Source organism: Mauremys reevesii, linkage group 3 (assembly GCF_016161935.1).
Source record: "Mauremys reevesii isolate NIE-2019 linkage group 3, ASM1616193v1, whole genome shotgun sequence".
In the NCBI taxonomy this organism is placed as follows: Eukaryota; Metazoa; Chordata; order Testudines; family Geoemydidae; genus Mauremys; species Mauremys reevesii.
This window is the reverse complement of record NC_052625.1, coordinates 196,979,954-196,992,050: the sequence shown is the minus strand read 5'-3', so window position 1 is coordinate 196,992,050 and position 12,097 is coordinate 196,979,954. Positions and strand designations below refer to the sequence as shown.

Below are 12,097 nucleotides of genomic sequence, written 5' to 3'. Positions count from 1 at the left end.
TTGCCACCTTTGTAAAATCAAGATTGGATTTCTTTTAAAGACATGCTGTAGTTCAAAAGGATTTATTTGGGGGGGGGGGGGAGTTCTATGGCCAGAGTTGTACAGGAAGAGAGATCACAATGGTCCCTTCTGGCCTTGGAGGCTATGAGCCTATGAAATGAGCGCAGGTTCAGTTCTGCAGATCAAACACTCTTTTCACGTCCGTTCCCTTCTTGTGATTTTTTGGAGCCTTTGTGAGGCTTTCCCCAAAGCATTATCCTGCCACAGGAGCCAAATGTGTCCTTCCTCTGGAGCTCAGGTGTTGGGATTTGGCAGCCCCTTGGATTATTACAGAGCAAAGAATACTTACTCCACCTTCACCTATTTTGTCTCCTGGTCTAACTGGCCTTTCCTGAGCATCTGCATTGTGTATCCTTGGGTAATACAGATTGTGGCATATACAACTGGGTGACTTTCATCCAGGTTTCCAAGGCATCTACTGTAACAAACCCTGCTCTGGTGCAAACAGTAATGTTCACACACTCCATTGTAACCTCTCTTCCTCCCTGTTTGGCTGTCTATTTCTTTGGCTCATACTGTAAGTGTGATCAACTGTCTGTGATGCCGCCTCAGTTCTGGCAGAGTAGAGGGACTTCCTCTAGATGAGATGGTGCTTGCAGCGTTATGCAGGCTGCTGATCCAAATCACCATTGCTTGGCACCTGTACTGCAAGGAAAGAGGCCACCCAGCTTGCAAGAAGCACATGCCATCTGAACAGATGGGGATGAATGCAGCTGGCCAGAAAACATGGGCATCGGTCCTGGGAGTTGATTTCTAACTGAGAACATTCAAGCAGCTGCCTCTCTTTAGCTCAAGGCTGGATTAAGGCCCCAATCCAGCATAGCTCTTGAGCACACGCTTTAATGTTAAAACACGTGAGTAGTACCACTGACTTAAGTGGTACTGCCTATGCGCTTAAAAGTAAGCATGTACTCAAGTGCTTTGCTGGATTGGGACCTAAATGTGTGTGGGGAGAATGCACTCTGTGACATGTACAGCGAGTTTTGGACTCTTTTGGTTCAGGCAGCTTTAGGGACAGAGTCAATGTTGTGAGCTCTTCAGTCCTTTGTGTCTTGCTCTGTAGGAGCCCAGGTTGTGGTGAACTTGTGTAGCTCATCCGTGTTTCATGTGAGCATGTCCAAAGGGGGCACGCAACAGGGTCCATAAAATGAGTATCTTGTCCTTAATTAAGGCCGATAAACAATGTCTATGAAATGAGCACAGGAGGAGCTACATAGCAGGATCTTTCTTTTCATTCTAGTTTGCTCCCAGCAGGCACCCCCTTGGAGGCTGAGAACAAGCATATCAAATGGACTGCCAGCATGCTGCAGTGCTGTTATGCATGATCAGTTGTTTGAGGAAAGATGTCCCAGCTCTAACAGTTTCCTCCTGCTGTTTGCCATTCGGGGATGCATGCCAGGAACATAATTTGTGAGGTTCAGCACATCTCCAGGGGGTTCTAGTGGGATCATCATAAAACACAAAAGTGAAGAGAACTGGGAATAACAAGTCAAGGGGTCCGGGAATATTGGTCATATAGGGCCAAAGCCTATGATACAAAACTCCTTCCTCATATACCGATGGTAGGATACAACCCTTGTGCAGAAGAGAGAGGACGTGTCCATTGAGGAGGTGACCTTTCAAATAGCAGCAGATGCTTTTCCATTAGGCGAAGGGCATTCTACTGGATTTTTCATCCATACAATAGTTAAGAGGATGCAGTTGATATAATTGTGTGTATGTCTATATATATATAGATATGTATAGATATATATATATATATACATATATATATGTATGTATGTATTTTTATATGTATGTATATATATGTATTTGATTGTGTGTGTGTGTGTGTGTGTGTGTATATATATATATACACACACACCTTTCCTTAAAAAAATTACTTTACATCTTTTGTTTACATTAGCACTTTACTCAGCTTGTGTAGGGAAGCTGGATTGGACCAGGTGAGAGTCACCTTCATCCTTTTCCCTGCACAATCTAATGATAACCTACATCCAAATTTACAAGCACTTATGTCCAAACTTATTTTTACTATGGGACTTATTTTAATGAGACATTTCATTTAAAAATACAATATTTCTCTTAAAGGTATAATATTGAGGCCGATTGCTTATAACATCAAAGCAAAACAGGGTCCTCGATGAGTGCTTTGCTCTGTGTTTGGGAACTCCCTAAAACATTTGGAATGCTACCACAAACTAAACATTAATGAGAAAGATGGCATTGAACTCAACACCCTATGTGTGGACAATGAGAATATCCATAATCATAAGGATTAAAAACAGACAAACATTTTGGAAGGGATATATAACCTCCTGCTGCAAGACGTAACTCAACCTCTGACTAACAGGGATCAGAAGAAGCTTTCCTTGTGGGTAGGTTATCTTATCACTTCCAACTTTGGAGGTTCTTGCACCTTCCTTAGAAGCATCTATTGGAGGCAGGTTACTGGATTAGATGGACCTTGAGACTGATCCAGTTTGGCATGCTTTTGTTGCAGCCCAAGACACTCTGTGAAATGAAGAGTGATCATATTGCATTTCCACCTCCTCTCCATTTGCTCTTGTTTTCCTTTGTTTCACATAAGACTTCAGAGCAGAAATATCCATCTATCCCTCACCAGTGCCTTCATCATTCTTCTGGTGCAGTTGGGGGTCCAAGTGGAAGAGCACCTTAGCGGACCCTATTTTATTTTCTGGTTTGTTTTCTTTAATGATCTATCAGTTTTTCTAGCTGTTGGTTGGTTTTCTTTTCCCTCTGGGAAAGGGGGAGGTGCCTCAGATTTAGTTTAGTTTTTGTTTAAAAAAAAAAAAAGTGAATGGAAAAAAAAATTCTTTCCAGGCCTGGAGGTGAAGCTGAATTGCTGGGTTAATTGAGATGAGTGATGGTTTTGATGTTCTCAAATAGCCTCAGAATGTTTTTTTTCCCCTGCATTTGAAAGAGACGTGTTTGGTCTCCATATCATGGTACAGAAGAGATTATGGGTTTAATTGTATTTATTTGAATTGGTGGGGAGGCTACCATAACAATAGTTGATTGATTTTTATAAAATTACCCCAAGGTCCCTTGTGTAGCCATAACAAACAACGCAAGGGCAGAGCCAATGGCTCAGTGGAGCAAGATTCTCTCTTCTGCTTGCAGAAAAGGGGCAAGTGTTAAAAGAAGGAAGGAAGCCTGAATATTTGCCAGTCTTTGCGTTTAACTGTCGTTAAGTTGTTGTTTCTTAACTCCCAGGGATTCATCATCTCTGCTCTTGGACTGATTTTCAGAAGGACTCAGCTTCTGTTGACTTCAGTGATAGGTGTGGGGGCTCTGCAGTTTTGAAAATACCAGGTGTTAGGGTTCAGTTCTGTTCTGTAGGCAAGAGCTGCGAGAGCAGACTGCAGGGGTGAAAAGGGGGAAGAGAAGCCCCAGGACTGTGTTTTTGTTCTGAATTTTATATAAACAAAATAGACTGTGAGAGAAGGGAATGTAATTAGACAAAAGGATGGTGCGGAGTTTATTAAGGTGTTCTGAAGAGGGAAAACTGAGGCAGGGAGCCACAGAGCGACTCCAAGTCACGAGGGTGGTGCTTGGGATGCGGCCGACCCTATAACAGCACATGTGCGCGCATGCGCGCGCACACACACACACACACACACACACACACACACACACACACACATTTTAAAAAGACACCAACTGTGATTTGTTAGAAAGTTCGCTGGGGATTGTTCATAGAATATACACATTCAAAAGTAGTGACATGCCTATCAACGCCCTTTGGAACATGTCGCCTTTTAGCTGCTTCAGGTCACCCATTCATTGTCTGTCTTTGTCATCTTAGGTTTTCGAGGCAATGACTATATCTTCTTGTATATTCGTACAGCACCTAGCCCAGTGTTGCCTCTGTCTATCTTTAACTTCCAGACACTGGAACTGTACTTGCTCCCATCAGATTATGGGAAAGCTGTTTTGGTGCAAACCCCCTTTCTCACACACTAGTGAGCTGGTACTCATGTGAGTAGTCCCATTGACTTCAAGTCTATAGATGAGAGAACAAAGGGCTAACCTCGCCAGTCTGTCCAGCCCACTGCAGAAGCACACCTGCCCTCAGTACACAAGATTTATCACCGTCTGAGAGGAAAAAAATGTTGTGGGTAGTGCTGTGGGTTCAATTTAATTCAATAGCGAGGTGTCAAGTAGCTAGGCTTAATCAACTTTACTAATCAACAATGATTAGTCAAAGATTAATACAGCATAATACAGATAGGAAGGCCAATACATTGCCAACCCATCTGGGAGACAGCAATGCAGCAGGTCAACTGTCTCAAAATCTGAGCTTCATTCTACTTCTCTATATACAATAGATGAGGGTCTCACTATTTCTTTGCATTACTTTAAAGCTAGTTTTATCTGTCTTCTTTGACATGCTTTTGAACATTTTGTGATACACTTACACAGACCCTACAATAAACAGGACAGAGATTGCAACAAGTTTCTTACCTTATTTGACCATAGCATTCCAGAAATTAGCAAAATTTCAGTGACATCCTGCACATTTGAAAGACTGGGTCTGTAGTAGCCAGGCATAGCATGAATACCTAGAGGCTAGTTGGTTAAGTATATTTCTCAAGACTTGTGATACTCTTATATTATATACAGTGGAATAATGCAAAGGTTACAGCATCTAACTATAGAACAGTTGTAGGATTATACAACTCAGCATACAAATAAAGCATTCTAAATAGCATGTACTGTACTTATTCGCTACTATCTACTGTCTTATTCTGGTTACATAAACGTCTCCTTTTTAATCACACTTATAGCTACAACAACTCCCAGGCTTTGATTAATACATTTTGCTTGTGAGAGCTGAATGCATCTGTTTTCTGGTCGTTAACACTAAAGCAATTTATATGCCTGGCTAATAGTTCTGTTTGTGGGAGCTCGTTTCCCAGTCTGCTTGCAAAAGTCAGCTTCACAGACCTTGACACACGTTTTTTTCCCTTATCTGGTAACTGCCCCTGCAGCATTAACCAATGTATGTAAATAAATATGCAAATAATATTTTTCCATTTTGGCTTTGGCCTGGCTGCAGAGCACCATGGGACTTTGGCTTAGTTTGGTCAATAGTAGGTAGCCCTTGTTAAAATATTGGCTGTGGATCACTGAGCTCCCTTCTCTGAACAGAAGCTTCTAGAGGTCAAAGGCCAGTCTAATATTCCAGTAATTAATTTAATTGGTTTATCTTTTCTCTTTAATTTTAAGTAGACTATAACGTTTAACCCTCCCACCACCCAAAAAAGAGTCAGGCTGTTCAGTTCATACTTACATCTGCTGGCAGGGTGGTTTTTTGTTGTTGTGTTTTTCATATTAAACACACATAGACTCTCTCTCTCTCTCTTTCTTCCCTGAAAGGGCAGGATGTTCTATTTTAAACTGCAATAACATGGAGCCTTGACCTTTATAACTCTTAGCATGAAAATTGTTTGGAGCAGCTTGTGAAGAAGGAAAGCCAGCTGGTCCCAAGCACAGTGGTAGCTGTTAAAAACCCCATGTCTACAGATACAATACGGTGGTATGAGATACCTCAGTTATTTGCTATCGCAACCATAGGGAAATACTGGGATGTATCAGCAGGAGTTGTAAGCAAGACACAAGGAATAATTCTTCCATTCTACTCTGGGCTGGTAAGGCCTCGTCTGGAGTATTGTGTCCAGTTCTGGGTGCCACATTTCAGGTAAGATGTGGACAAATTAGAGAAAGTCAATAGGAGAGCTACAAAAATGATAAAAGGTCTAGAAATCATGACCTCTGAGGAAAGATTGAAAAAATGGGGTTAGTTTAGTTTGGAGAAGAGAAGACTGAGTGGGGACATGCTACCAGTTTTCAAGTAATAAAAGGTTGTTATAAAGAGGAAGAGGAGAAATTGTTCTCTGTACCACTGAGGATAGGACAAGAAGCAAAAGGCTTAAATTACAGCAAGGGAGGTTTAGGTTGGACATTAGGAAAAACTTCCTAACTGTCAGGGTGGTTAAACACTGGAAAAAAGTTGCCTCGGAAGGTTGTGGATTTTCCTCATTGGCCCCATTAAGAGCAGGTTAGACAAACACCCGTCAGGGATGGTCTAGTTGTTACTTAGTCCTGCCTTGTGTGCAGGGGACTGGACTAGATAACCTAGTCAAGTCCCTTCCAATCCTACACGTCTATGAGTCTATGGCCCACTGGTCTAATCCAGTCTGGACATTCCTACGTTCCAAAGGCCCTCTTTTAATTATGATCATTATTTGTATTGCCATTGTACTAAAGGGTCCCAGTCCTGGACCAGGACCCCGCTGTATTAGGCGCTGCACAAATACAGGACAAAAAAACCCCAGTCCCTGCCCCTAAATAGAAGATAAGAGACAACAGTTGGATACAGACAGGTGGGGGAGCCCAAGGAAACAATAAGACAACAGTGGCCAGCTTAGTGTGGCTGTGGTCTCTGCACACAAGCAGCCTGACCATTGTCAAGTGTTTTGTAGGCACCGTGGCAAAGGAGAGTTCTAAGGAAGGATTTGAAGGTGGATAATGAGGTAGCTTTGTGGATGTTTCCTGGGATCTTCTCCAAGGTGTGAGTGGCAGCAGGAGAGAAAGCGCCAAGATGCTTGTTAGAAAATGTAAGAGGTGGGCAAGGGAGTCTGGCATCCTGGGCAGAGGTGAGCGTTCACAGTTCAGTAGCTAAGGAGCGGTGATAGGTTGGGGGGGATTGACTCAAAGGGCCTTGAAAGTGAAGACAAGCAGCTTATGTCTGATGCAATAGTTTACAATCGAAAGGGACAATCCATACAGAGGAATCGTTTATCCCTGTTTTACAGTTGTGGAGCAAAGGCATTGAGAAGTTAAGGGTGTTTTTGTCAAAGGGGCCCCAACCCTCATTCAAATTCTGTGAGAGCTGGGAGCACAACGCCTTTTGGCTGGCTTGAAAACCCCGGCCTGTATATCTTGCCCAGCATCACACAGGGAGTCTGTGGGATAGCTGGGAATTGACTTGAGACCACCTGACTCTTAATCCAATGGCTGACCCACAAACCCATTTATTCCTTCATCTCTTGTATCTGTTATGTGCAGCACCTTTGAATATGAACTAGCAAGTTTGTATGTGAGTGACCAGTTGTGTTTTGCTCTTCTGTTGTTTTTAGGTGGCAAGCTCTTGTTGGCTGGCCCTGGACCCATAGAAATCCATGCTCATTATATTCTGGTAACTGATGGCGGCGAATTCCAGGTGGGATCCCCAGATAAACCTCTCCGTGACAAAGCACACATCCATCTCTATGGAAGCTTTCATTCTGCAACCTTCTTTCCATATGGGGCCAAATTCCTGGCTGTGAGGAACGGGACCGTTTCCATGCATGGTGAGTTGGAGAGGGTACAGTGTGACTCTCTCTCTACCCTTAAAAAAAAGTGTTGATTATATTTCTAGTTAAGACAATGACTGAGACCACATGAGTCATTTAGGATGGAATTTTCAGATGAAGTTCTGCACCTACCGTCAGGGTCAGATGTTCCGAAAAACTGAGCTCCCGCTTGGGTGGGAGTTTGGCCCTAGATCTCTCCTCTCAGCTCCAAGTGGCCCTATTTCTGAAGAGCATAACATGTTAGGTGCTGACCCCTTTTGAAAATCTGGCTGTAAGCAGGAGCTGCAGCGGGGTGCGAGCGCTCATGAAAATCTAGCCCTTAGTTGGATGCCTAAATGACTGCTGAGTACTTCTGCAGATCTGTCCCCAGTCATGAGTTCTGAGTACTTGGAAACTGAACCTTTGAGCTCTGGGATGTCATTCTTGCTGTGCACTGCATGGGTCTGCTCTGTGGGTATGATAGTACAGGGTGTCCTAAATAGATGCATACCTCTACTACCGTGTAGAAAATCAGAGCAGTGCTAATGTGAAGGACTGGGCTCTCGCTCCATGCAGCTTCAAAGGAGTATAGACTGCCAGCTAAGAATCCTGGCCAGGCCCATGCCGAGCATGCCGTGGTCATCAGTACATACCAGCTGGGACAGACATGCTAACTCTTTTCAAAGGGGCACTCTAAAGTGCACCGGGCAGCACGCTCTCCTCCTCCCCCCATGCCCACATCTGAACTGAGCCATTGTGTCCGGTGCCAGCGGAGAGCCTCCAGCGTCAGCAGCACAAATGGCTCAGTTCTGCTCCCCAAGTCAAAGTCTTAACTAACAGACAATTTTCAAATGCAATATTTGCCTTAGCAAAGGCTGGGGGGAAGCTAGCACATATTACAGTGCTTCATTCCTCCCCCAGTTACAGCATGCCAACATTAGCATTAGGTAGGAGCTTGTATCCTCCAGCAGGGCTTGAATTTCCAATCCCCTGGCCCATGGGCAGAACTGTTATCATCTGAGCTTTACTGACATGCACGGATTTCAGTCAAAGACAATGAAAGCCACCAAGGGGTACAATTTCATAGAATATCAGGGTTGAAAGAGACCTCAGGAGGTCATCTAGTCCAACCCCCTGCTCAAAGCAGGACCAGTCTCCAACTAAACCATCCCAGCCAGGGCTTTGTCAAGCCTGCCCTTAAAAACCTCTAAGGAAGGAGATTCCATGACCTCCTTAGGTAACCCATCCCAGTGCTTCACCACCCTCCTAGTGAAAACATTTTTCCTAATATCCAACCTAAATCTCCCCCACTGCAACTTGAGACCATTGCTCCTTGTTCTGTCAGCCATCAACGACTAGTGGGAGGGACACAAAGGGGGCACCAGCTAAAGGGGGGCCTGTGAGCTCCCCACATGACCCCACCACATGATTTGTCCTCACCCCCTATGTAACCCCCTCATGTTACTTGTCCCCGCCCCACTACCCTCATGACCTCCCCCACGTGAATCCTCCCTGGCCTGCACCCAGCCTGGGGGCCCGCATTCTCCCTGTCTCCTCCCCATCCCACGTTATCTGGCGGGGGTGGGGGGGCTCTGCTCCAGTCCCCCTGGCATGTGGAGCCACTAATGCACTCTCCCAGCAGCCTCCAGCCACACTGTCTGCCTGGGCTGGGAGGAAGCTCTGCTGCTGTGCTGTAAGCCTGTTGGTTTGCATGAGGTAAGCAGGGTTAGGTGGGGTCAGTGTTTAAATGGGAGACCACACATGAATGGTGAAGTGCAACAGGAAGTAGGGCTGTTGATTCAGGAAGTTATTGGAAAATTTGCATTGGGGTGAACAGGGTGCTCTGCTACCCCTGGAGGTGCCAACTTTCAGGTGAGATCCAAAGCTGGTGAGAGGTCTTGACCACTTTGTTGTGGTATCATGAGACTGAATTATTTCATGCTTGTAAAGTGCTTTAAGATTAGCATTTGACAGGCTTTATAAAAGGGCAAAGTATTTCTACACCATTTCGTACAGAGGGACTTTGTTACTATGACATCCTGTCACACTCACATTGTACCCTAGGGTGACACACACAATCTCCTTATTCATAGATTCACAGAGTTTGAGGCCAGAAGGGACCATTAGATCATCTAGTCTGACCTCCTGTATAACACAGGCCAGAGAATTTCACCCAGTTACCCCTGTATGGAGTCCAAAAACTTGTCTTAGATTAAAGCATAATTAGAAAATCACAAGAGATGGAGAATCCACCGGTTCCAGCTGTTAATCACCCTCACTCTTAAAACTGTGTGCCTAATTTCTAATCTGAGTTCAACTTCCAGCCATTAGTTCTAGTTCTGCCTTTTCAGCTAAGTTAAAGGACCCTTCTATTTTCAGTTTTGATTTGGATGCAGTCATCCTAATGAAGTCATTGTTTAGATGGCATCTTCTTTTAAGCTGCAGGCCTCCTCCTCTCACTGGATCAGGCTCAGAACGATTTTCCTTCCTTGACACATACTTGTTCAGTAAAGCTCTTCAGGGAACCAAGATTCCTTCCCTCAAGCTTGTGCTGTCACCTTGAGCCTTGTCAGGAGCTGAAGGTTAGTGTCAGGGCAGCACTCCCTTCTATGGCTGTAAAGGACTGGGTGGATTGAGGGTGTGATAGATGCACACCACTGAATGCTTTCAGTCAATTTCAAGGATTTTCAGGACAAGCCATTCAAATGGTGACATAGTCTTGACATTAAGGTATGTGTGTCTAGAGCAGGTTTCACAGTAATGGTGAGTTCAGTGTCTTTATTTTTTAAACCATGCCTCCATTTTGTGTTATATTCCATTATTTTTATTCTTTGTTGATTTTCAACAGTGGGCTTGGCATTACATAGAACATAAAGGAGAAAAGGTACTTGCCCCAATGAGCTTTAAAATCAAGAGGCAAAGGTAACCCACTATCCCACAGTCTGCCATAGCTACCAACTGAAGGAGTTGCTCCTCTAGGTGCTTGCTGTTAGCACTGGAGGTCATGGGTTCAGACCCTGTGATGATCCAGGGATGCCACTCTAAACAACACTTCAGAAACCCAAAATGTTAGGAGGCTCGATTCAACACAAAGTGGTGCAGGGTTTTTTCTCCCTCTCCCTTTGTCATGAGTAAACAAGAGCATTTCTTTGGCAGGCAGATTAGCACATGTGTTTTGAGGAAGGAATTGAAACAAATGAGTGTTCCACATCACAGAAAAGGAGAAGTTACTGACTAGAATGAATAGCGCAAGGACAGCCAGCTCTGGCCAAACTCATGCTGGGTGAAAGTTGGTTGATGTAGGTGGAGTAGGGTGACCAGATAGCAAGTGTGAAAAATTGGGACAGGGAGTGGGGGGTAATAGGAGCTTATTTAAGAAAAAGACCCAACAATCGGGACTGTCCCTATAAAATCAGGACATCTGGTCACCCTAAGGTGGAGCTACAGCGGGGATACATTCATTTGGACCACACGTTGGAGCAGAGTAGTGCAGGGCTTTGATGAAGAGCGATACAGAAGGGAGCCGTTCCTGAGTTAGTGTCATGCTGGGAGATATATTTTTTGAAGAATTGTTGCCTCTCCTCTCACTCGTACACAGAGCATTTTCCCCTTGTTGTTTTCTCCTAGGTCATTTCCCATTTCAGATAGTTTGGTGGAAGAAATAATTTCTATTGCATCTTCTACTGATCCATCAATTTTGGGTGTTTCTGTGGCCCCCTTTATTGTAGTATCCAAGCACTTCACAAGCTTTGATGTGTTTGTTCTCACAGCACCTCTGTGAGTTAGGGAAGTGCTATTATCCCCATTTCACAGATGAAGAACTGAGATACAGAGAGATTCAGTGACTAGACGAAGGTCACACAGGGAGTCTGTGGTAGTATAAGGAATAGAACCTGGGTCTCTAGAGTCCCACATCTGCACCCCATCTTCTGGACCACCTTTTCTCTCTTTACATATAGTCCAGTGAAGCACAGTTAATACTTATTCACTGCTAGAGTTCCCAGTGGGGCTGCTTTTCAGACAAAAACAGGAAGGCAAGGTCCCTGCTCCAAAGAGTCTACAATCTCAGTACAAATCCTGATTGCCTCACACATTCATGGAGCCCCGTTGAGTACTGTCTAACTTATGGGGAAAGTCTGTTTGTCTTAAGTGAGTAGCCCCACTGAATGGAGGTGAATGGGAGATAGCAAAAGCCCATGTGCATGGCACTGTTTAGGTTCTGTAGCTCTATAGTGAAGGCATAGGCAAGAGGGGAGGGTTGAGGGCCAAAAGACATTAGCTATGCGATGGAACGCGAAGGCAAAGGTGGCTTGGCACATTAGCAGAAACACTCTGCGTTTCGGTTTCTGCCGATTCAAGACATCCAGACTTTCTGTGCTGTCATTTCTAAACTCTGTGTAACATACAGTCCCCGTGCATGGCTGCAATTAAACTTCACTGAAACCATGTAATCCGCAATTTCGCATTGAAGCAGTGGAAGCCTGCTAGAAAATAAAACTGGAAGGAAAGTGTTTGTGCTGTCTTGATACCACTTACATCAAACAGAAGCACGTTATTCTGGTTCCAATTTAACATCAGCCTGGCCCATGGTCTAGAACAAATTGGGGAGCATGTCAGCTCTCCTTCTCCTCTTTTTATATATGTTACCGCAATCAAAATCATTCAACAAGCAGGCT

At 44.3% G+C, this 12,097-nt stretch overlaps 1 protein-coding gene across 1 annotated transcript in view; it reads left to right on the top strand.

Annotated features, from left to right (window-relative positions):
* The window catches only part of PKHD1 (PKHD1 ciliary IPT domain containing fibrocystin/polyductin), a 306,693-nt gene that overhangs the window by 84,274 nt on the left and 210,322 nt on the right, over positions 1 to 12,097 (top strand). The window contains exon 17 of the mRNA XM_039532757.1: positions 7,227 to 7,439. Coding sequence (XP_039388691.1) covers positions 7,227 to 7,439 — 213 coding nt within the window. The remainder of the gene's footprint in view (positions 1 to 7,226; positions 7,440 to 12,097) is intronic.